Consider the following 23,477-nt stretch of genomic DNA (forward strand, 5'->3'; position numbering starts at 1 on the left):
CCTTCACTATCAGACATATGGGATCTTTCACATGCTGAAAGCTGATCTCTTTGTATGCTGAAAGCTGACAGCTCAAAAAACATCCAGTAATTATTACTATATATTAATAAAAAGAACTCAGCTGCAGAAACCTGGAGTCATAAACCGAAAGTCACAAGAGGCTAATCACACGTAAGAATTCCCTGCGAGGCACTGGCTACACCTTCATGGCACCTGCCGCAGGTCTGAGGCCCTAGTTTAAGGCTAAATAGTTTTGCTCTGCAGAGACTCTCAGTGCAAAACAGACTTCCTGTCATAAGGGATGGATCAAGGCACTTAAGCTTAATATACATACATTTACCACCCTGCAGGCAAAAATACAGTAATAATTTCCAGAGAGCAGTGATGTGAGTTAACAGGCCAGGTTAATTTGTTCCCCCCAAGATGATATATTATCACTTCACTTAAAATAGGTAGAAACAAAACTCTCATAATGGAAATCTAGCTGAAAATATTCCTATTGTTACCTGTAGCTCTAGGGATGATCAATATTGAAGGAAGTGAATAATTAACATTGTTCTTTGCCATAATACTCATTCTGTAGGAATGGTTATCAATGGAAATCCTTGTGCTATTGTAGACTGATGAAAGGGAGATGCTTTCAGGCTTAGAGCCATCGTCTACTTTTTCCCAGGTTACTTCATAAGAAATACTTCTTCCATTTGCTCGAAAACTTGGTGCTTGCTGGGGAAAAATTTATGGGGGTAGACACCAATTACTTAGTAAATTTTGCCGAAAAAATATGAGAGGAGCATTTAGAACTTTAAATAACTACTTCAATATATTATTTCTGTAATAATAGAAACACTTGTTTCCATACATGCATACGTATATTAGTTGAAATGGAAATGCGGGATTTGTCATGTTATAATACTTAGAAATACAGGAGTATATGTCTGAAATGCCAGGACAGCACACCATCATACAGCTATGACTGTTCTGAAACACGTTATATGTAATATTTTTCTTAGATTCTTAAAAGACATTTTCATACCGAGTTGCTATTAAATGCACACAAACTTGTTAAAGTTCACGGGAGAAGTTTCTAACCCCTTTATGGAGGGTTTTGTTTCCATTTCTGTTTACCGATGTCTCACCTTCCAGAACAAGGTCACATTCCGCCCCCCCAGAACTGGTGTAATTTCTCTCCAGATGTCCAGTTTCCCTGATGGAGCTGCAATAAATACAGCAAAACAAAGATGCTCTAGGTGCAGAAAGGGTAAAATGTTTAATTGCTTCCTCCCATTTGAAGAAATTCCACCCCCAAAACTCTTTTTCCCCATCACTTCTAGGTCTTGCCAAATCCTTTAACTTCTTTCTCCCTTCATTCTTTTTTCTGAATGAATGTCTGGTTCATTTCCCTAGAAAATCTTTCTTTGCTTGCAGTTCCCAGGTGCTTGTTCCCACCTTTGCACCTTCCTCCAGCCTTCACAGAACACTGTAACTCAGTCTGTCCATCCTCCCAGTCATCCGGATTTCCCACTGCCTGCACTGGATGAAATGGCAGATACTGGCAGGTAGGGTGAGAGTTGTTTAAGAAGCCACCTTCTTCAAGCTTGCTTAGTGTGCTTCTACTTTTATGCATGCAACAGGCCTCCGCTTTAGCTACACAGCAGAAGAGTAGCAACAAATAGCAAACAGAGGTGGCAAGTGAAGAATCTCCTTCAAGCTTCCCTTCTCAATAGGCTGGACATACTTGCTTCCTTTGTTCTGATGGTTCGGGCTTCGCTCCATTCACTCCACCTCCAGAAATGCTTAGCTGCTCCACAGTGTACTCTAGCTGTGTATTCAGTGTATGGCTGCAGTCCACCCAGGGTGATGCTGGCATAATGGAGATGTGTGTCTGAACTATTATGCTGCAAGACAGAAAAACAGAACAGTCAGAGCTCAGTTCAGCTTCATTAGCAAGAGGTTTTTGTCTGAAAAAATAATTCTTCATCTAGATCCTACGATGGCCAGTTAAGCTTGACTCAGAAAAGATAACCATGGAACAACAGTCAATTAAAAAAAAAAAAAAAGGAAAAAAAAAAAATATGCACGAGATCAAAAGACTGGGACATCCAAAAAGAGGTCTGCAAGCTGTCTCTGTGTAACTGTCTGAGGAGGAGTCACTCACAACCTGTCAAATGACTACTCTTTACATCAGGGAGGGAATTTACTGAGATCTTATCCTCACAGAGTCTGTGCCTCAGTTCCTGTAAGCAGGATGCTGTTCCAGATCTATGCACAGCACCTACAGCTACCTTTTCTTTCCATTTTTTCCCCAACCTTTTCCCCCACTCCCTCCTAAGAGGCAGGGTGAGTTCTGGCAAGAGTCAAAAAGTGAGCATGCTTTTAAGCCTCTCCTCTAAACTGTCTCCTGCAATGGTCAACTGCAGCAGCCATTTGATCTAACAGCTCTTGAGCAATACTCAAGACAGAACGCAGCTTGATCCTTCATAATGCCTTTTTAAAATGCTAGAGGCGAGATCTTTCATAAGAAAAGGGCTACAGAGAAACCACAGTACGCATGCAAAGCGTCAGTCAGCCTCACCATTTGGAAAGAGGTGGAACAAGACAAGGACTCTACTCAAATAATCTTCAAGGAGATGGAATAGGATGGGGTTCCCTCACTGGAAACCAGACACACTACCATCAAGTACAGTCAATAGTACACAGAAAGCTCCTGGACTAATACAAAAAAAGCCTTCAACACACCTCTCCACCATTTGTGTGTAAGATGATATGAGTAATAAAAACATGACAAATCAAGATTAGCAATAGCTAATAGCAATTGTAAGGCCCATGAGTATTTTCATTTACTTCAACAAATCTCAGAACCCATCCAGCAGAGGACAGAGCCACGTATGCAGACCAGTCACACCAGACACTTTGGCCAGTAGTATAGGAAGTGTTGAGAGTATGAGCTAGTGCCAGCAATGGCCGCCTACATGGACCACATCACCAGTGTAGAGCTTGGGAGCAAACAAATCCAGGAAACAGACACATCAACATGCTTACAAGATTTAGACTATATTCACATTGCTGGGGAATTATTTTTTAACCTCATGTCAAAAAAAGATACTCCCTGTGTTTTTGTGTATGAAATTCAGGTTTCATACCAGTTCTACCTTCCCATCGGGTTGGAGCACTTCAGTTTGACAAAAGAGTTCAATTCCTTTGTCTCGATGTTTCCAATATAATGTGATTTCTGTATCTGTGCATTCTTCCCACAGCTGGAAAGGTGCAACAGGATAAACTGTCAATGGAAAATCTGAGTTAGCTCTTGTAAAACACAAAATATATGCAAAAGTATTTTAAGGTATTTTAGCTGAGTAGTAAAAGCAAATAAGGAATACAGTTTTTCCTGCCAGTCTAGGAGCATCATAGAATGGTTTGGGTTGGAAGGGACCTTAAAGACCATCCAGTTCCAACCTCCCTGCCATGGGCAGGAACACCTTCCACTGAATCAGGTTGCTCAAAGCCCCATCCAAGCTGGCCTTGAAGCAGATATAAATTAGTGAAAATTAATTTCAGAATGTAAATGTAAGGAAATGTTATACAAGATTAAAAAAAAACCTTGTGCTGACTTGGAAATATTTTAGAACATTGTGAACAAAAGAAAGAATCAGAGACTTTTCTTGCAAATCCAGTAAAATTCTCTAAGCCAGGGCCTGGCGGAGGCTCCTGATGTAGCGTGGCGAGTAACATTTGCCACTTTCTACACCCCAGAATCCAGCCTCTTCACCAGAAATTTTATTCACAACTCTTACATTGACTTCTGCCAGTAGTTACCCTCTGGTAAACAGTGCCAATGTTACTTCTTCCAAAAGATTTCTGAGATCATTTACTGCTATGTATGCTATTCAGCGAGAGCAGTAGATCTCAAACTCTCCCATATTATCAGTCCAATTGTAAAGAATAAGACATGGCAATGCAAGTGAGTGGTATGTTTACAGCTTTGGCCATTATCCTAGAACTTCATGGACCATGAATTACAGTTTGAGGAATTCCAGACTCAAAAGAGCTTGTGTTTGACACAGAAGGTGCCAGCTACCACATGCAGAATTGGAAATGATGGACTTCAGTTTTCCTTTACTTGCTGACATTCTTTAAGTAAGGAAAATTCTACTGTAAATATGTCCACGATCAGAGAAAACATAAAGGACTTTACAGCAATCACTATTTAAAAGGTTAACTCATCATAAATCTTATATATAATTTCTTTAACTTGTAACAATCACTAGAACTGGAAAAAGAAAATTGTAGTAAAACTTCAATGTACTCAGCACATTGAATGTAACCTATTCTAGCCTGATTTCCCATGAAAACTTAGTTTATAACATTGTGTTGTCTCACTACAACCTGTCAATTTACTCCCCCACTTTCTTCCTGCTCTACTTCTTCTACTCCCAAACAATCAAGTAATCAACTTTTAGAACTCTCATGCCTCTCTGAGGCAAATTTAACAGAGACAGGCATTTAACATATGTTCCTACAAGTCATACGAAAAAGCATGTCTAGCAAAACTGTAATCAGTGCCTCTGAGGAAGGAAGCGCTGCCAGAACACAGCAGTTACACCAGCAGCGTCCCCGTCCATCAGCCTGTCAGCTTCAGAACTAAGCAAAGCACATGTTGCCTCCTGCTTCTTCAAACAGGTAAGGCGGCCACAGGACCTTGGAAACACTGCGGTGGATGTGGTGGGGCTACAGGACACAGGAGAACTGGAAATACTGCTGGAGAACAGGAAATACCCAGGTGTTTTGAGGCAGGAGTAGGTAGGAACTTATGGGACCTGGGGCACAGTGTAATAAGGACAAAACTAATAAGGAAGAAGGAAACACAGCCATCAGTTCTAGAATAATCTGTTTTATTTCACTGATGATGAACTACTCTTCCTCCCTTACAGTAGCACAGCAAATGTTACTGTCCCATATTAGCACTGAGACAGGTTAGCACTATCACCTCTTTCCTGGCAATAGCTGCTTACTCCTGTATCACATCTCATTTGGAGACATGTTACTAATTTTATTTATCCACTTTTCAAAATGTGCATCTCCATTTTATTTTGGAAAGACAGTAACATCAGCAATAATATTTTGGAGAAAGGACTGAATTCCCAAGTAGCCTACACAGATATTTTTCTTGAACTCCCCATTTTATATCCTTGTATCATGTTGCTTCCTATACTATGAACTGCTTCAGCAAAGCAGCAGATTTTGAAGCATTAAGGGGTCATTTCAATAACGAAATCCAACCTTTAAGAGATTAACACAACTTTGCAAAGCTGAAACTGAAGAGACAGCAGATAATTATAGCACAGGGACTGATAACTAATGAAAACAGTGAAGATAAAAATCAAGGACTTCCATACTTTAAACTGGGGCACTCAAGATCAGAAGGAGGACAATGCCTGCAACAAAAAACCCTCAACAAAGACAGAGAAAACATCTTACTTCGGTGAGTTACATCAAAAACATCCATGGCAGTTTTCTTTCCCAGTGGGTTTTCCACAGTCACTGTGATATTACACATCCTCTGCTGGCCTATATCCCAAGAACACGAGCACTGCTCAGCACAACTTACTGTGCACAGATCCATTTTTTGGGAAAACCTACCAAAGAAGGGGTGGGGAAGAGGGGGAGGAAAAGAGAGAAAGACATTTTTCCATAATGTAAGATCGACATAGATGTTGAAATTTTTGATGCCTAACTAGAATACAGCATCATAAAAAAAATAAGGCTGAGGGGGACTGTAAGAAACCACACAGTTTTCTCCCCTAGCCTGAAGTAGGATGAATACAGGTATTCTTACAATTAGAAGAAAGTTTTCTTCAAAGTCGAAGTTTACTTTATCCTTTTAAGATACAGCTAAATTGCTTTTAGTGATTTCCTCATGGAAATTCTAAACTAGGGACTTATTTGCTAAGAATTAAACCATTCATGTGTCTACCATTATGCTTTTAAATGAAGCAGTAATTTAAAGTGCATCTTCTAACCTTCCATTTTAAATCACCATCATAATATCTTAATGGAAGTGAATGATGCAGAGACCATGAAGGTACATGCAATGATGACCTGCCTTCTGCTGAGACCTTTTGATGAAAGTTTGTAGTGATGATGAAGCATCTGTCCTGTTTTATGAGTTCCCCCTTCTCTGCAGACCCTGCTGTAAAGCCCCTCTCCTCTCCATTTAGATGCCTCTGTAGTAAGGAGCCATGGGCCAGGTCTGATATGCCACAGCTGTGTAACCTTGACTTAGATTGCTAAGAAAGAGCTGTGAGAAAGTCTGCAGAGAGATTTTAAAAAAAAAAAAAAAAAAAAGCTGAAATTATGGAAATTATAGACAGAAATAGGATTTTTGAGATAGGATTGTCAGTAGCTCAAGGACTCAAGAAGGAAAACACCAGCATGTGAAGTTATGAAATCCTAAAGAAAAAGAACTAGGGAGGCTATTCAGGCTAACTGAGGGTTAGCTGGGAATCGTCAGTTTGAGTCAGCATTAGTGTCAATGGATTGTGAACACACTAATACTCAGCCTACCAGCTGATTAAATCTTAGTTATCTGTTGTGTGTGTTACCCAATAATTACATTTCACTTTTAAGTTATCTATATCCTGATTGCAGGCTGTCTTCATACCTACTGAACGATATTCAAACAAATTAACCCAAAAGAATGGTTAGAACAAGCTTTATCAAGCAGAACCTGGTCTGATGGACCCGCAACTTTGTTATAGGTAGTCTAATTCAGAGCAGTTCTGCACTGCTCAAACTTTGTTAAATAAGCAGATCAGTGAGCTGGAAAGAGGTAGGCAGCTAATTGCAACAAGAACAAAAAAAAACATCTCCACAGATTTTGAAGGAAAGAATGTGACTGTTCTGTTCAGCACAAGCCAGAGTTAATATAACAATGAGGAGACTTACCCTTCAGACAAGGTGTATTTTGGTGAATGACGTCCATAAAGATAGGTGTCTCCTCCTTGGCTCCAAGTACATGTTACTATTCTCAGGTCTTGAGTTTGGCAGGAAAAATTTTTAGGTGTATCAGGTGGTTCTTGTCAGAGTGAATAACCAAAAAAACACCAACAGAATGGCAGTCAAGGCAAAAGTCATCAACCTTTTTACTGTATTAACAAACTAGAAACAATGGATATGTACGAGGTCTGGTTTACTACAGATGTTATTATTTCAATTATACTTATTCAATGACCACTCTGCAGAAAAAAACATAAGGTTTCTCTGCAGACGAAACCTCTGCAGGGTAACACCATAAGTTAGTTGCAATCCAAACACTTCTGTATGTTATTATTTTTTGTTATATTCATACATTCATTAATTTAACCTGTATTGTCTTCTATCTGTAAAAATTGCTACTAGCCTTCGAAAGGGGGACTGTGCTGAGTTTTTACCACAGGCACACAGACAATGAAGCTGAACTCCTAAATGGGTAGGTGTATTTAAAAATCAGTCACCTGTCCTGGGATCAATTAATGAGGTTAATCTGAACATGTTTAATGCTGTTCTTTAATGCTTTCTATATGCAAGTGTACAGATCTGAAGTCAGACATTAAACAGAGTTCAGCTGGACATGACAGAACAAAGACAACCCGCAAGCTTCTTTTCTTTTCTCCCCCCATTCCCCATAGTCATTCTTGACTTAATAACAACAGGAAAATAGAACTGTAATAAAAGCGTTCACTTACTACCCACAATGAAAACTACTTGATCATAGCATTGGTCTTCACTGCAAGACTCTTGACAGTAGGCAGTGATGTGAGTCACTTCTTGATGTGCCACATTTTTCACAGTGAGAAGTCTGACTTGACTGTTTGTGTGATTGAAAACATGAACAGCTGGGACTAGAAAGAATTCCTTAATGATTTGACCTTTACTTCCAATGCAACAAAGAGTGATGTCAGAGCCTTCCTCTAAAATTTTTTCATTTGGAAAGATTTGTGGTCCACTGTTATTTGAAGTGTCCAGGCCTGGAAATTAATACATAATAAACCATTTCAAAATCTGCTCGTGGCAGCAGCCTTCAACCAGAACACATAAATGAGCATTTACACAAGAATCTGCTAATGTTATATTTTTCATTCATGGACTTTTACTTGTATTCTTCCCCATAGAGAGATCAACTTCACATGTAATCATACCTATATTTCTCTTAAACCCATAAACATATAATGCAGTCCAACAAACTACCTAAGAGACTAAATCCATCCCACTGCCTTTCCCTTAGAACACTATCTCCTGCACCTATGAACAGGTTGATGCTTTCAGCCAAAATGCCTGCTCTTGAAGATTATGAGCGGGGGGCTAGAAAAACGTCATGTTCTGAAGCTCATGCAGAGCTCAGCTAACAAAAGTCAACATTGAATGAATCAGATCAGTAAGGGAATACTTGGCTTGGAATGAGACTCCTGTGGCTTTCAATGTTGGACTCCTTGCTGGATGCAAAAATTAGTGGGATTTAAGTGACTCGCAGGCTTTTAAACAGATTGGAGATAAAATCTACTCTCCAGAATCTGATCCAAAAATCTGATGAAGTCTAGAGTCACTATCTTTCAGAGAGCTCTAAATCAGGTCTGTGACAAAGAAATAGTATATTTGATCCCTATCTAATTTCAATGCAAAAAATAAAATCTCCAAGATTGAGGTTAATGAGAAAGAAAGGAAGTCTTGCATCCTATTTCCCACTATATAAGGTGAGGGAGAAGGGCAATTTATGTGCCACAATCTGAGTATACAGACCTGTGATGCTTGTACTACCCATGATGCCTCCTATTAAAAAAAGCCCTTGCTGCTCCAAACAAAAATAGTGTTTATTTACAAAATCACCCTAGTCATTTTTTCTAAAGCAGTAACATATTTTGTTTAAACCAAATTCTCCAGAAACCAAACTGTTCTAGTAAGACATTGCAATCTGAAAAAAAAAAGGGTTTTGTGATATCAGTAGTTTCACTATTGGTCTCACTCCCTGTTTACTTCCATATAATTCACAGAAGTTCATTCCCAGTGACATAATGAGCTGACTTGCTCCTCTCTCTCTGCTTCTTTAATACTAATCAAAGCTATGAACCCCAGACAAAAGCAACACATGCATCAGATGATGTAGCCATAGCTATGCACTTCCTCTCCTCTCCCCCAGCCTGGGCCAGGCTGCATCTGACCTGGTGATAGGCTACACTAGAGCCTATCCAAGATCCCATGCCATTCTATATACTGCATTGTTTTAACGTATGAGCAAGAAAAACTCTAAAACTTTTGGTCTACTAGCTTAGGAAGATAGTCTGCAGATTAAAATAATGGCTGAAGCATTGCTGTTATTGCCAGCAGAAAAAAGAGTTGGTTAGTGCTTAGAGATGAAAGAGTTCAAAATGGATTCTTGATTTGATGCCATCTCTCATTAATTGGACTTCACTGTTACAGTCACCGGTGAATTACAATCTAGCTTTGTACTGGGAAAAATAAAACCAATATTGCAAAGTCATGTTTTGCTTACCCAGGACAGTCTCCCACAGACTCCACTGACTCCAGATTTCTGATGCTTCTGCTTTGCTCCTGATTCTCACCGAGTGTGCCATACACTCTAAAGGTAAGTCTGAATCCCATAGCCAATGAAGAGGCTTTCCTGATTTATCAAGTGTGACGTTATGAAACTCCTACAAACAAAGGCCAGTAAAGCAAAGTATTGAAAACACAGTGATGTGCAGACACTTTGGAAGTACAATCAAAAGCAATGAGAGAGAGAAAGCTCAAAGGAGGAAAATGCTTTTGAAAAATGAATCTCTGAAATCCCATTTGCTACACGTGATCTCATGTAACTAGTAAGCTAAGGAACTGCTTACAAATCTGTACTAGCAGCGGTGGAGTGACTAATGTGCTGGCAAGACTACTTGATTCTGACAACATAGTTGTGAGTCAGGCCCTGCTTCTCATGAAATGGATTTGCTCTCAGAGACTTTCAGTGGATTATTTGTGCCTGCTATTCCATGAGTAATAGCATGCACAGATGCTGCTGCCTGTAAGTGCACCTTGTCTAATGCTCTGGGTTACATACCCCAGGCTCTGAATTACAGCAGGAATCTGCACTGGCCAGTAAGGATTTATGCAGATGATATCTCATTGTAGTTCTGAGGCATAGCATCTGAGGACAGTACTACCATCAGTGACACGCAGAATAGGAAAATATCTGCTGATTTTCCCAAAATGCTTGACTGCTGTAATATGCACATGCAAGAAACACGAAAAAATACATCCAAAACCGTTAGAGCTCCATGAAGGTAGCAGAAGGACAGCCTAATGAATCTGCCCTGGCATGAAAGGCCATAAGAAGCAGGAAAAAATGGCTAAAAAGATTCTATTAATCACCTGTAATTATGAATACATTTTAGAACATATATTGCAGTACTTCTTAAAGCAACCATACCAGATTCTCAGCATATAGGTCCATGCTGCTCATACGAGCTGTACCAGAGCCCTGGCTCACACTGACAGCTAAAGAACTGCTCTCCATTACTGGTTTCCATCAGCAACACCTGCACTTTCATAATATCACCACTCTGAGAAAAACTCTGCAATCAGTTTACAATTTAATTTCTCAGTTACAGCACTGAGGAATCTAGTCACTGCTTTGGAAGTTATATAGACTGTCTGTTCTTTGGTATGAGTAGACTCACAGAGTTTCTTTATTGGTACACATTCTTCAGAAAACCATAGAGGCAAATACATTCCTGTGTGGTAGTGACATCCAAAATACCCTGTTTATTTTCCTTGTCATGTTTATTATGATTAACAGAACCGACTACGTCCTTGGATTCGAAAAACTCTTTCCAGCAAGTTAATAAGAGTTTGTTGAAAGGATATTCCAAGAAAACACTTAATTGTTTGTAGCTATATGGTCCCAGCTTCTGACTTCAGGGTTAGATCTACTCATGGGGTGTTAAAAATCCTACCCCATGTATCAAAGTGGACAAAATCTTCTGAACTGCATAGAGCTCATCTGCAGTGAAGATGTGGTTCTTCAAACTCATAGACAAAATACTACCAACTTGGCTGATCAGAGTAAGTTGTGATTTTATTGACTATCTGATTTTATTGACTTCTGCTTTCAGAAAAATAAGTCCCTCTCTGCTTTATGTGCTTTCTCACAAATAGCAGCTTTAAATGAGCTAGAGCAGTTTTCCAGTTTTACAAAGTTTTACAAGTGCATTTCATATTTTTCCACAGTTCAATCAGCAGATGACTCATAATAGGTTATAATATCCCTAAAACATGCATTTAGTTCCCAAAAGATTTCGTCAGATCCAAAGGAGAGGAAATTTTCTTTGGAGACAAAAGTTCTCACACTGTAGTCATGAACTGGGGAAAACATCGGGAGCAGGCCTAAGCCTATGATTTCGGTGATCTCAACCTGTTCAGAAAATTTGGCTGGTTTAGGTGTTAAGAAAAACTAGCAGGATAGGGACTTTGCATAAGAGACATCACTATTCTTCCTTAACTGGAAGAGGTGGGTATAAGGTAACTAACAGGGCCAAGCACAGGGCTTAAAAGGCTTCCCTCACACTGAGACTATCGTTTGGTTCATAAGGTGAGTGGAGTTGCAGCAACATGACTCATTCTCCGTTAGCCCCCAGTGAAGGGTAGTAATCATGCTACAAAAAAGACTGCCTTTAGGAGCAATGGAAGGGATGTTTCCAGGAGGCCACTTAGGGGACCTGCACCATGAAAGGGAAACAGAGGCCTTCAAAATCAGATCTCCTAAGTCTGCCCACCACAGTCCCTCAATAAGGGTATGCAAGGTATATCTACATTCTGCACAGGTGGAAATTACTTCTTCATCTGAGCCAATTTTTTTTTTGCACAATAACATTAGACCAAGTCTGGCACCTAGTGAAATACAGAAGTATTTCTAGTACAGTTTTGTAAATACTATGTTGTAAATCGTAAACCTATACAGTAAAGCTATCTGCATATGCATCTGAACATTTGATTTTCCTTTAGCTTCCTTTATATTTTAAATAACTAATATACCTTTTTTAAAAATACACTTACTGTCCACACAGTAGAAGTTTCATCTGTTCGACGGACTTGTATTTCAAAAGACATTGCCAGCTCAGCATCGTGCGCTGACTTACTAACATCCCATTCCACCAGCAGCCGCTGAAGAGCCAAATCCTTGGAAATGTTAAGGTACGTTACTGGAAACACGCTGGATTCTATGAGCACAAAAAGGACATAAAAATATTAATGTTCAGCTAAGTTACAAAGCTGAAACAACAGTGGTTAGAGGTAAGATAGGTTCCACACCAGACAGTTCTGAAGGGAAAAAAAAAAAGTGATCAAGACCCATGTTGTTGATATCAAAAGCAAAGACAATCTTTCATCTTAAGGCATCAGCAGGCTAGAATGAGGTTCCTGAATCTACTCAATAGCATCCCCACCATGACAATGGGTATGCTATTTAATTTCTTTATGCCCTCAATTTACTAGCTGCTTTATGGGAATATTGATCCATCCCTTTATAGTCTTAAGAAGAGGAACATCATCATGTATTAACAGGGACTGAATTCCAAGAAGTCCCAACCCCCAGCAAGCCTTCTCATTAGGGCAGAGAATCTAGGCTCAATTTTGCTCTCTGACCTAATTAAGACTACATTAGTTAATGCAAATCAAGTATTTGAACAGGACAGGTTAAGAGCTTCCCTCCACTAGCTAGCTCAGATGATAGGCTAGTATTAGGCACATTCCTGGTTGCTCTTAGGTACTTTAGTCAGGGCTATGGATTCTTCTACTGGAATTAGATACCTAGTTATAATGGGACCTCCATCCTTTTGTGGGTCTGGAGTTAATTCCCAGAATAAAATGAAGTTTAAAAGTCAGACTGAAGTTCCTTTTGGTGTCAGGAAAGGAAAGGCCCCTTAAGAAGACTAACCTGCTGAAAACTACAGATCACCTTATGAGTGGTCCCTCTTTTTAGATGTTTTCTTTTTTGGGAAGGGGTGTACCCCGCCCAAAAAAACCTAACTCTTAGAAGAGATGAAATATGGCACTCACTGATCTGTATCTTCTCTCCTTCTTGAAAAATAAAAAAACAAACAAACAAAAAAGAAACCTAAACTTGAACTGGTTTTAATGAAGTCAGGGAACTGAAATGGCCAAGTAAATAGGCTTTTTCTTTTGCCACAGTTGCTTTCTGAGATGCTTCTGCTTGTTACAGGGTCAGAACGCTGATACTGATCAGGATACAGAAAAGAAATCACAGAAATAACTGCATGTTTTAATAAAACAGAACTCATTCTGGGTATTCCTGCCCCACTACAGTCACAGTCCTCAGGGACACGCTGGATTGAGAAACCTCAGCAGCTCCTTCTCACAAAACTGCGACCTCCAGTCATTTCTCCCAGATGTGCTCCACCCACTAACCCAATGATTATCTGAGACTTTTACAGAATATTACTGGCAGAAACGCAAGCATTCAGGAAATTTAGTTTGAGAATCTACATTTTGATAGATGCTTCTGGCAGCAATCAGATATCCAAACCATTTTGCAATTTATCCTGTGGTGCCGGCTCTGCATTAACTTCTGTGCAGCACTTTCCCTACGTACAGATCTTTACATTAACTGTAGGAAATTAAAGGCTCAAGAGAAGCAGCAGTTATAACAATCCCTGATCAATCAAAGGAAGCAAATAATACTTTATAAGCGTATTTATTAATTATGAGAATAATGGCACTGACACAGCTTAGTTTTTTATACAAGTCCAGCCTATAATTAAAGAATAAATGGAGGAAAGTATATATTGTACCATTAGTAACAACTTATAGAAAACTGCTGAAAGAAAGGATTGTTTCTCTTTTAGCAAATCATCTACAAACTCTGTTGGTCTATTTTTAATCCATTCCATTCTGAAAGGTATTGGAAGTCAAAGCAAAATGAAAACCATAGAGGAAACTACTGGCACACGCTTCTTCAGATATGCTTGGAGGGAGAAATCAAGGTTTCATTGTTCAAACACTTGGTGTCAGAAACAGGATTGTGGAAGAAGTATACACGCACATATATGCACACGTACCTTCTATCAATTCTCACTGCAGCCTTAATGTATTTATACATTAATTGTATGAAAAAAAAAAGATGAACACGTGTAAATTACATGAAAGCAGAATTTGACAGCATTCGTGTCTTCTGTGAGGTAAACGCAAAAATGTTTCAAGTGCAGAAGTAAAATTTCCTTTTTGGCTATGGTTATGACATGGTCCTTAAGAAAAACAGATCTGCTGCTTGACAATTGCTTTTGAAAAATAATGGCCATCAGTTTTATACTACCATAAGGAAAGCCAGCACCTATGATAACTAGTAGATGTCTGGAACTGAATAAACTAAGTGGAAAGCCTGGGGATAAATTTCACTTGCCCAAATGATGAGGGAGCAGCAATTTTAGGTTTTACTGGAAAACAGAAATACTAGTTGGCTTCACTGCCAAGGACTGACCAGGCAAGGAGCCAGAACAACCAAAGCAACAAAGTGAGCCATAAAACTAACTGTGGAAGCAGAGTATCTTATGTTATTTTGGGAAGGTAAGACAAGACACACTTCATCTCCCCACATGCTACAGACTTTCACCATCAAAACAAGATAAATGTTGTTAAAATCCCACTCATACTAAGGAATTGACTGTAATGTTGTTCCTCTCCAGTATGAAATCTTAGCTGCTCATTTTCTGGTCAACCTTACCTGTACGTTCATAATCCTTTTACCTGAAGCACCATATACCAAGCCTCTGAGGGGATCTCATTTCACATATGCAAATAGGTGGCTGATCGAAAGCTCTGGCCCTTGCCATTCTTGTGTTTTCCTTCTACAGTGCTGAAGCAACTGGGGGAGACAGATGGGCCCAGCACAAATAAACAAACCTAAAGGAAGGGACCCTGCTAGTCTCTCAATGAAACTCACAGGCACGAAGTAAGACTCCCAGGGAAAGGAAACAAATAGGCCTGAAAGAAAAGCCAGCCAATTGGCAGAAACCACTTCCTTTTTCAGGGTACACCATTAATAGAAACCTATGCATATCTTCTGAATTTCCCTACCCTCTTTTCTGCTCCTTCTCTAGCCAATTCTGCAAGTGTCACTACTATGCCTATTGCATTGCCTCTCTTCTCTACATCTGTCTCTTTTTGTCCAAGCTAAAATCTAATCCCTTTTCTCACCATAGAGAATATTTTCATCTGCCACATTTAATTAACTTGACAAAAAAACAAAGGTCTCATTAGTTTCTGGTTTTTCTCCATCTGTACGAGTGTCCCTCCACTATCTTCTTTTAATTAAATGACATATTACTTCAGACCTCACACAATTTTGTTTTCCTCAGAGCCTGGCATAAGACAGTCTAGATTACCAGTCAGGGCTTATACACAGTACCAACAAACAGAAGAAACAATATAATTAAGGATATATCCAAGATCTTGAAGACCATTGAGTTACAATGTGGGAGTTAGAGACTTTTGTAGTATAATTTACATATGTAGAAATATTTGTAGCATTCATGGTTATAATCTTCCCCTCTTAGCAAAGTTAAATAATCAAGGCATCTTAAGTCTTGTTTTAACTTGAAAGCTAATTCAAGAATATATAAATATCTTGATGATTAACAACAGAGACTAATTTTATTCCTGAACAACCACATGTGAAAACAAGTGACCAAATTACTGTAATGCAGTAACTGTTTGGACTTGCCTGCATTACAAAGTTTTGCCACTCTAGGGGCATTGGTAATAGTGTCTCAAAACTGAGGAACTGGCGCCTTGGGTGAATGGAGTGTGAACACATGAATTTCAAGGTTGAAGAGAGGCAAAAAAGTCTGAAACAGATATATTACCCCCTTCAGTACAGTAACAAGTACATTAATATAAAAAAACCCACGCTCTCCCTCCTTCACTAACTTAATGAAGGCAATAAAACTTCTATAATGCATACTATAGTCTGGTAAGTTCTGCCTTCTTAATGGTGGTCACAGAAAAATCAATTAAAAATATTCATTCCTTTTTTTTTTCTTTTACTGGCGTCATGCCCACTGCTATTGCCAGCAGCAAATGTGCAAGCAGTACTTTTACCTTAAAATACACAGCCTTCTGGAAAGTTATCCTTATATTCAACTTTGTTCCATCTGAATATGCATATTTGCTTTATTCTTTGTATGGGATACCTATGTGAAGTGTAAGAAATAAAAATCTCATCCTGGAATCTTGTGGCACAATCAGAAAAGAGCCAACAGAAGTGCTAAAGTTTTCATAGATGAGACAAACAAAAAAGGGAAAGTGAAGGGAAGAGGTAGAAAAGCAGAAAAGTTGTCAAAGAAGAAATAAATTATTTAGACAAGACAAAGTACAGATCAAAAACATATGAGACAGAGGGGGAGCAGATAAATAAATACACTCTGGCTTCACATCCTTGCAAATTATGATTCAACAGGCAATTTTGCATGATGGGGTTACAAAAGGTAATTATACAAGTTGCTTCATCACCTTACCAAAGAGAATCATTTGATTAAGCATGTAACATGTTGCTTAATCACAGGAGACTTACTAATGAGCAAGTCGAAAGCTTCAGCTGTTGTAGATTGCTTCCAAATAAAAAAGCAAATGTTCAGATATTTACCTTGCTCTGAGTAGGTAGTGTAGCAAGTCCTCAGGGGGAGCAGTACTGCCAGAACCACGAAGTGATTCATCATTCATCCGCCTTTTCCTGCACAAGACTTATCAGGAAAAAAGACATTTCTATTTATTTGTTTCTTTTACGAGAAATGCATGCCAGACAATAGCCCAGATAATATTACCGTATTTAAGAATGAATGAATAAAAACTCAACCACACAGACTCCAGGCAGTTTACGAGAAATTCAGGAAGAATGGACAAAAAAAGATAAGGAATGAAAAAACCCTCTTGTTTTCAGGACCTGGTTACAGCATAGGGAAAAATACGCCACACTCAAAAAGTTCAATTTAGTCTAAACAAACAAAACATACAGTATCTTTAAAATTTTCTCTTCACTTTCTCTTCCACTAAGGAATATTAAAACAAAAGTTTGTCCTGATATATTTTGGCTTTTCTCCTGCACATGATACCCAACCTAACACGGAAAAAAAAAAGCATGAAAGGTGCAAAAGACCTTGTCGTTTCTACTCCACCTAGAGCCCGACAGATGAATCCAGCAGACTTCGGCAAGCATGGTCTTGCCCTTTACCAGCACCCAGAACACTATATGGAGGGCTTTAGTTAGACTGGAGTCGAAATACACGTATTAAAGTCTTAGCAAGTTCCATTCCTAGAAGGACTGTCATCTCAAGCACCACATAGCTCTACCTAGCATTCCTTTTACAGATTGTACACTCACATCGTGACAGGATGACATTCCATTTGACTTGCACAGCCCAGTCCTGAGGGACTGATCATATGTCAGATCTCGTAAGATCAATCACCTCCAAACTCCCCCTTGTAGAAGGGGGAAGTAAACATTCAGCAGCAGTATGGTTAAAAGCACTCAGGTACAGAGGGTACAGAGTCCAGACAACAGGACTATGGATACAGCTATCTTCAACTTTTAATTTCCTTTTTACATTTCTGGAGCTGTGTAGAATACTGATAAAGACAATCTTCTACCACTGCTTCCATAACAGAAGTTGAATCTGCTTAGCAGGACAGATAACCAGGATGACCTTCTGTCCCCGCTAAAGCCAAGGACAGAACATTTACTGATTTCAGAAGGGCCAGGAATTCACTCCAGTATTTCTTCCTAGCCGAAAACCTCCAATTTAATAACTCAGAGCTGCAGACACTTAAGTTTAATGAGACCCTGCCTTAGATTCATGGGTTTTGAGAAGCTCTGAATTTCTCAAAGGATCAAAAGAAAAGATTTCAACCTTTTTTTTTTTTTGCATATTTCTAAAGGTCATATGGAAAATGTAGAAGAGTCCTGTGTGCAGCTCAATGCTCACATCAAGCACCCTTGCTGCAGTGTGCCCCTATCTATTCTTTGTAAGCACAAATGCTTCACGTTAAGGGCCCCATGTTTAAAAGGTGAGTGGTGTCTTGCGTAATGTATAGGCTTCTGCAGTCTTTCTTGCCATTATACCAATACCCTCAAAAGTATTTGGACAACACTAAAATCAATATGAATGTAAATATTTTTGAGAACCTAGGCCTAACCCACATGCAACTAACCGACTGTTCCAAGAACAGGGAAATCTGCTTCTTTATAGAATTTTCTAAGTTTAGACTTTTTTATCACTGGATCAAATTTAGTATCTAAAAGGAAAAATAATTTGATATGTTTTGTCTGGAATAAACACGATAGAATGCCTCTTCATTATGGAGCAGTGAGGGGCAAGTAAGTGACACAAAAAGAAGTCTTTCCAAGGTAGATTGTGTAACTTCTGGTAACTCTTCAGTAGATTGTTATTCTTTTGAATTATACGTTATGAATATTGAGACACAAAGCCAAACCTTGCATGCCCTTTTTCAGAAAAAAAGTGAAAATAAAACTGCCTTTAAAGTCAAGAGAGTTGACTCTCCTCTAAGACCAATTTAATACAAGGGTGGTCAGTTAGGTTCAGTGGCAGAACTCCTGACTTATTTATATAGGCATGATGAAAACCTGCCCCCACAGGACTCCTGATTTTGTAAACATCTTTGGGGTTGGACATAAAGCTATTTGCCCTATTCGTCCTGTATCACTTAAATCCAACATTAAATACAGTGGGAAAGTATTGTGGAAGTCATGACATATTAGACTATTTGTTTAAATTACTTCCTATTCGGTAAACAAATCCAAACTCTTTTCTGCTCTTAAGAGGCATTCTCAACTATTGTACTGAAATAGATGTCTAATTTAACTCTCTCTCTCCAGTCATTTACTGTCAGTTTACTAATGACACAGCCTAGATCACTTTTATTAATGCATAGTACAAATGCCGTATGCTCCTAAAGGGCAGTGTAATATAATAAATGACCATCAGAATATAAACATATTTTGGACAGCTACAATGCTTTTCACTATTCAGTATGTTAATAATCTAGTTTAATACCATATAATAAATTGTGATAATATGTATCACAACCGTATCAAACCAGTTTTCATGGGAGAAGTTCTGGAATTCTCTAACAAAGGAGAATATAAAGTAAATTTAAATAAATTAAACACTATTCAAGAAAAAAGAAATACAGTCCTTAATATACGAGTAATATTTTGACTTAAATCATCTTTATGCAGAAACTTCTGCCTATGACTAACAAATTAATCACATACAGTAATTATTACCAACTAATGTCAAGCCCTTATTCTGTATTATCAATAATTAAGTACTTTTATAAAATCATCATTTAAAAATCTGTGTCTTGGTTACAAAGATTAAAAGAGAATCAAAACAGTTGTACAAAATACATTATCAATTTCTTTAAAAAAAAAAAACACATGATGATAATAGATTAACTACATCCTTGCCAAAGGTGAAAATAATTGAGCAACAAAGGGAATGAAGACAGCAAGCCAGGGAAGGTTTTTAGGTATCTAAATAATTCATCACCCTGAAAGAGGCAAAGTACTACTCTGAGAAATAGTGAGCAACTATCAAATGCCACAAGAAAAGTGACAATCACAACTATTGTTCTGGTGAATAGCTTGGTTCAGATCTGCCAATCTGAAAAGATATAAATACCACACTAGTATGCCACAGTTCATCTGAGAATGAATCACTGCTGACTTTTTTTTTTAAAGCCTAAGAGAAGTCATGTTTTGTCACAATGCTCCAACCTGGAATGCCTGTGTACTTCGTTTCCATGAATTGCAGGCAAGAACAAGAAGCTCTCGTGCCAGTGGTTTTGAATATGGACAGCAGACATGTAATCTGAATATTTTTTTCCTTTCTAGTTACTTTTGTCATTAAGATAATTTTGCAATGGCATTTCTCTAGTCTATCACAGAGCACTCTGTCCAACTGAGTTTTGAAGAACTCCAAGGATGGAGATTCCACAACTTTTCTGGGCAACTTGTTCCAATGCTTAACCACCTTCACTGTGAAGGTTTTTTCTCCTTGTATTCTCCTTATCTTCATATATTCATTTTTCTCCTTATATTCATATATTCATTTTTCTCCTTATATTCATACGAGGAGAATATCTTCTTTTATTCTCCTTATACTCATACATTCATTTTTCTCCTTGTATTTTTTGCCTTGTATTTTCCTTGCTACAATTTGCGCCTGCTTCCTCTTGCCCTTTTGCTGTACACCTCTGCAAAAAGCTTAACTCTCTCTTCTCAGTAACTTCCCATTAATTAGGCAAGGACTGCAGTTAGAGCTGCCCTTACCTTTCTCTACCCAAGACTAAGCAAACTCAGCTCCTTCAGTGACTTCTACATCTGCTCTATTCTCCAAAGCCTCCTGGTGTCTCTTTGCTGGACTCAGTCCAGTCTGTCAGTCTCCTTTGTACTGTGAGCGCAAAACTGGACTTAGTAATTTAGACACGGCCTCCTAAGTGCCAAACAGAAGAAAATAACCACTCCCCTAAGCTCTAATTCTTTGCCATCATTCACAGCAGTGGTTACAGTTCTAATTTCTGTGATGAATCTGGTTATTGGGACACCCTGTGAAATGACCAATAAAATGGGGGATAATACTAAGCCATACGTTAAGGATGAGTGGGCACAAGTTAGCGAAGAAAAAAATTTTTCAGTTTACCCTATATTCTTCCCCCTTCTAAAAATTCAACATCTCTGGGGGAAATAAAGCAGACTTGCTTAGTCTTGTCAATCTGTAGCCTGAATCACTGATAGATTTTTTGAACTCATGAATATATAATCTACTTGTAAGTCTTCCCGTTGGAAAAATGTAACCTGGGGTGTGACAAAACAGATACAAACGGATTCAGGACTCCCCAGCCTAACTTGAAATTAATCAGTACTGATAGATACATCAATAGAACAAAACCATTTTGGAGACCTGGCAGCAATTGCAATAATACTCAACAGCAACAGGACTTGTTCAGAGACCTGACAATTGAAGGACAATCACTCAAGAAGTGGAGACAGCACAGGAGCGAATTACCCTGGGAAGAGACGAAATCTTCGTCAGGAGGTAGTTTGCGAATAATGTAAATAAATATCTCCAGATAAACTATTTCTCCTTCAGAAAAAAGGGCTGACTTAGATGATCCCTGAAGTCCCACCCAGGCCAATGCTTCTGTGATGCCAAGGATGAGAGGAAAAAGAAATTCCCATTATTCATCTGCTAAACATGCCTAAGATAAACATTTCATCAAACCTCTCTTCAAAGGCATTAAAGCACCAAAATCCAACTGAAACCTCTTTCAAGATCAGGCTCATCGTGTTCAGGAGTCATTGGCTGGGAGTTGGAGCTATACAGTGCACATACTGCTGCAGTATCTGGAATACCCACGTGTGTAAGAAAAGGAAGCCCCTGCTATGAACATCTAGTATTAGTTGACTGCAGAGTCAGTCTGTTTTGTATCAATCTTTCTAATGCTGCATATTTCAAATCATACTTCATACAACTTTCCTTTCTCCATGCCCTTTGCTTATTTAAAACAGCTGCCAGTCACAACCCACATCCTCAAATGAACCGGAGCCTGTACACAGGCTGGGAAAAGAAATGTTTTCAGCTGCTAGGATCCAGAGAACTTTATCCATTTAAAGGAGAGTATTACACAGGGACATGAAATCATAAACACTATTGGTCGAACAAGTTTTCCTAAACCAGCTGTGGAAGAGGACTCTTAGCAAGGCCAATGCAGTAATAATACTACTTTGGATTTATATCACATTTTTGATCCTATGTTCTCATTCCTTCTACTTCATAGACAGACAGACTGAGTATAGGAATCACAATTCAAGTTCATACCACATAGTACAAGGTCGCTAACATAACTGATGTGTTTACTGCCAAAACCTAATAAACTCCTTCCATAGCCACCAAAGAGAAAGAGGCACCCCTAGAAAGTAAGCCAGACCATAGGTAGACTAACTTGTCCTCCAGAGGTGTTTTTTTTTCGTTTTGAACAAACAGATAACTAGGTAAGTGCCAAAATGAGCTAGAATGCCCTAAGTCAATGATTTATACAAAGACTCTCCATTGAAGTGTGCCTCCGCTCTCTTGATTCCTGCAATTCCCATTATCATATCCCTTGCAAAATGAACAGTGCAGAGCTGACATCCAACTGAGGCAGCTTTACTTGAAACAGGGAGCAGTGTCAAGCCATTGGAAACCTATTGAGTGTTGGTAAAGTAGCATCTGCCAAAGCATCTTACAACTAAATAGATCCCTCTTCAAAATAAACATCACATTGCTACAGAAAATTTAATTTGCAACAGTTCTGAATTCTGAAAAAAACAAATAGTTGAGACACCAAATTCTAAAGCAGATGAACCCTTCCTTTAGTCCTTGTGCTCAGGCTTTCTTCTCCCAAGCAATTCTAAAGATGGTTTCAATTACACTTAGCCCAAAAAATACATCAGTGTATGAGACATTGAAAGCTCGTAATAAGCCTTTGCGATCTAATGGGTGAGCAACAGATTTTAAAAGCTGCACATGGACGCATGGAATTTCTATAATTAAGGTCTAATAGGCATGTAATTATTTGATCACTTAGGGATAGCTTTATTTCCTGTTTTTTGATAAATAGAAAGCTCTTTGATGCATGCTGTTGGTTTTCTAAAGAGCTTTGCCAAAACAGGAAAACATTATGTATTTCATGATCCCATGAAGGCTGGAATCCAAACAAAAAAGCAATTAAATAGCAAAAAAATGGGGTATAAAAATGTAAAGTACTCAATAAACTGTGTAAGACTACTCCTGCCCCATTAGAAAGCAAATGCTAACAATTGTAGGGAAGGAACCACATAACATGGTGATAAGACTCACACCAACAGGAAGAATAATTCTACCATGTTTTCAGGCATGATCTACTTGTAATGCTGTTAGGATCTGGTTTACTCTGCTGGAGTATGGACTGGTCCAGGCACGCAATATTTAGATAAAAAGAGAGGTAAAAACGTTATGCCAGAAAAATAGTCAAACTCCAAAGAATGCTGGAACCACACTGGAGTGATGTTTTCTCCTTTATTCTGATGGTTTTGAGATAAAACAAGATTTCAGCTGCTTAAAAGAAAGCAGGAGCAACACTTGTTCTCTATATGATGCTGGATTTAAAGGTCTCGGCTTGCATTTCTGAGCAAGTCAACACCTTCTCGAAGTTGCAGGAACAGGAGATGTTAAAACCAAACCTAATCACCTGGCAGGAGCAGCATCCTCATCCCACGATGTACCTCACTTCACTAATTTTTGCCCAGGTCAAACCAGCAGCTTTTATGCTATAGTTAAGCAGTGACATCTTGAAAGCAGAGAAGGCTGGGGGGTCATAAACCGCGTTAAATTCAACGGTAAGTG

General features: G+C 38.7%; 1 protein-coding gene across 1 annotated transcript in view; it reads right to left on the reverse strand.

Annotated features, from left to right (window-relative positions):
• LOC142075448 (oncostatin-M-specific receptor subunit beta-like) overlaps positions 1-23,477 on the reverse strand; it is a 34,911-nt gene that overhangs the window by 10,974 nt on the left and 460 nt on the right. The window contains exons 2-11 of the mRNA XM_075136801.1: positions 16,679-16,775; positions 12,076-12,239; positions 9,524-9,683; positions 7,722-8,003; positions 6,943-7,072; positions 5,476-5,633; positions 3,141-3,277; positions 1,736-1,895; positions 1,137-1,213; positions 507-723 (exon numbers count right to left, since the gene is read on the reverse strand). Of these exons, the coding sequence (XP_074992902.1) occupies positions 507-723; positions 1,137-1,213; positions 1,736-1,895; positions 3,141-3,277; positions 5,476-5,633; positions 6,943-7,072; positions 7,722-8,003; positions 9,524-9,683; positions 12,076-12,239; positions 16,679-16,751 (1,558 nt within the window). The 5' untranslated portion in view covers positions 16,752-16,775. The remainder of the gene's footprint in view (positions 1-506; positions 724-1,136; positions 1,214-1,735; positions 1,896-3,140; positions 3,278-5,475; positions 5,634-6,942; positions 7,073-7,721; positions 8,004-9,523; positions 9,684-12,075; positions 12,240-16,678; positions 16,776-23,477) is intronic.

The sequence above is a fragment of the Calonectris borealis genome, chromosome Z, assembly GCF_964195595.1.
Source record: "Calonectris borealis chromosome Z, bCalBor7.hap1.2, whole genome shotgun sequence".
Lineage (NCBI taxonomy): Eukaryota > Metazoa > Chordata > Aves > Procellariiformes > Procellariidae > Calonectris > Calonectris borealis.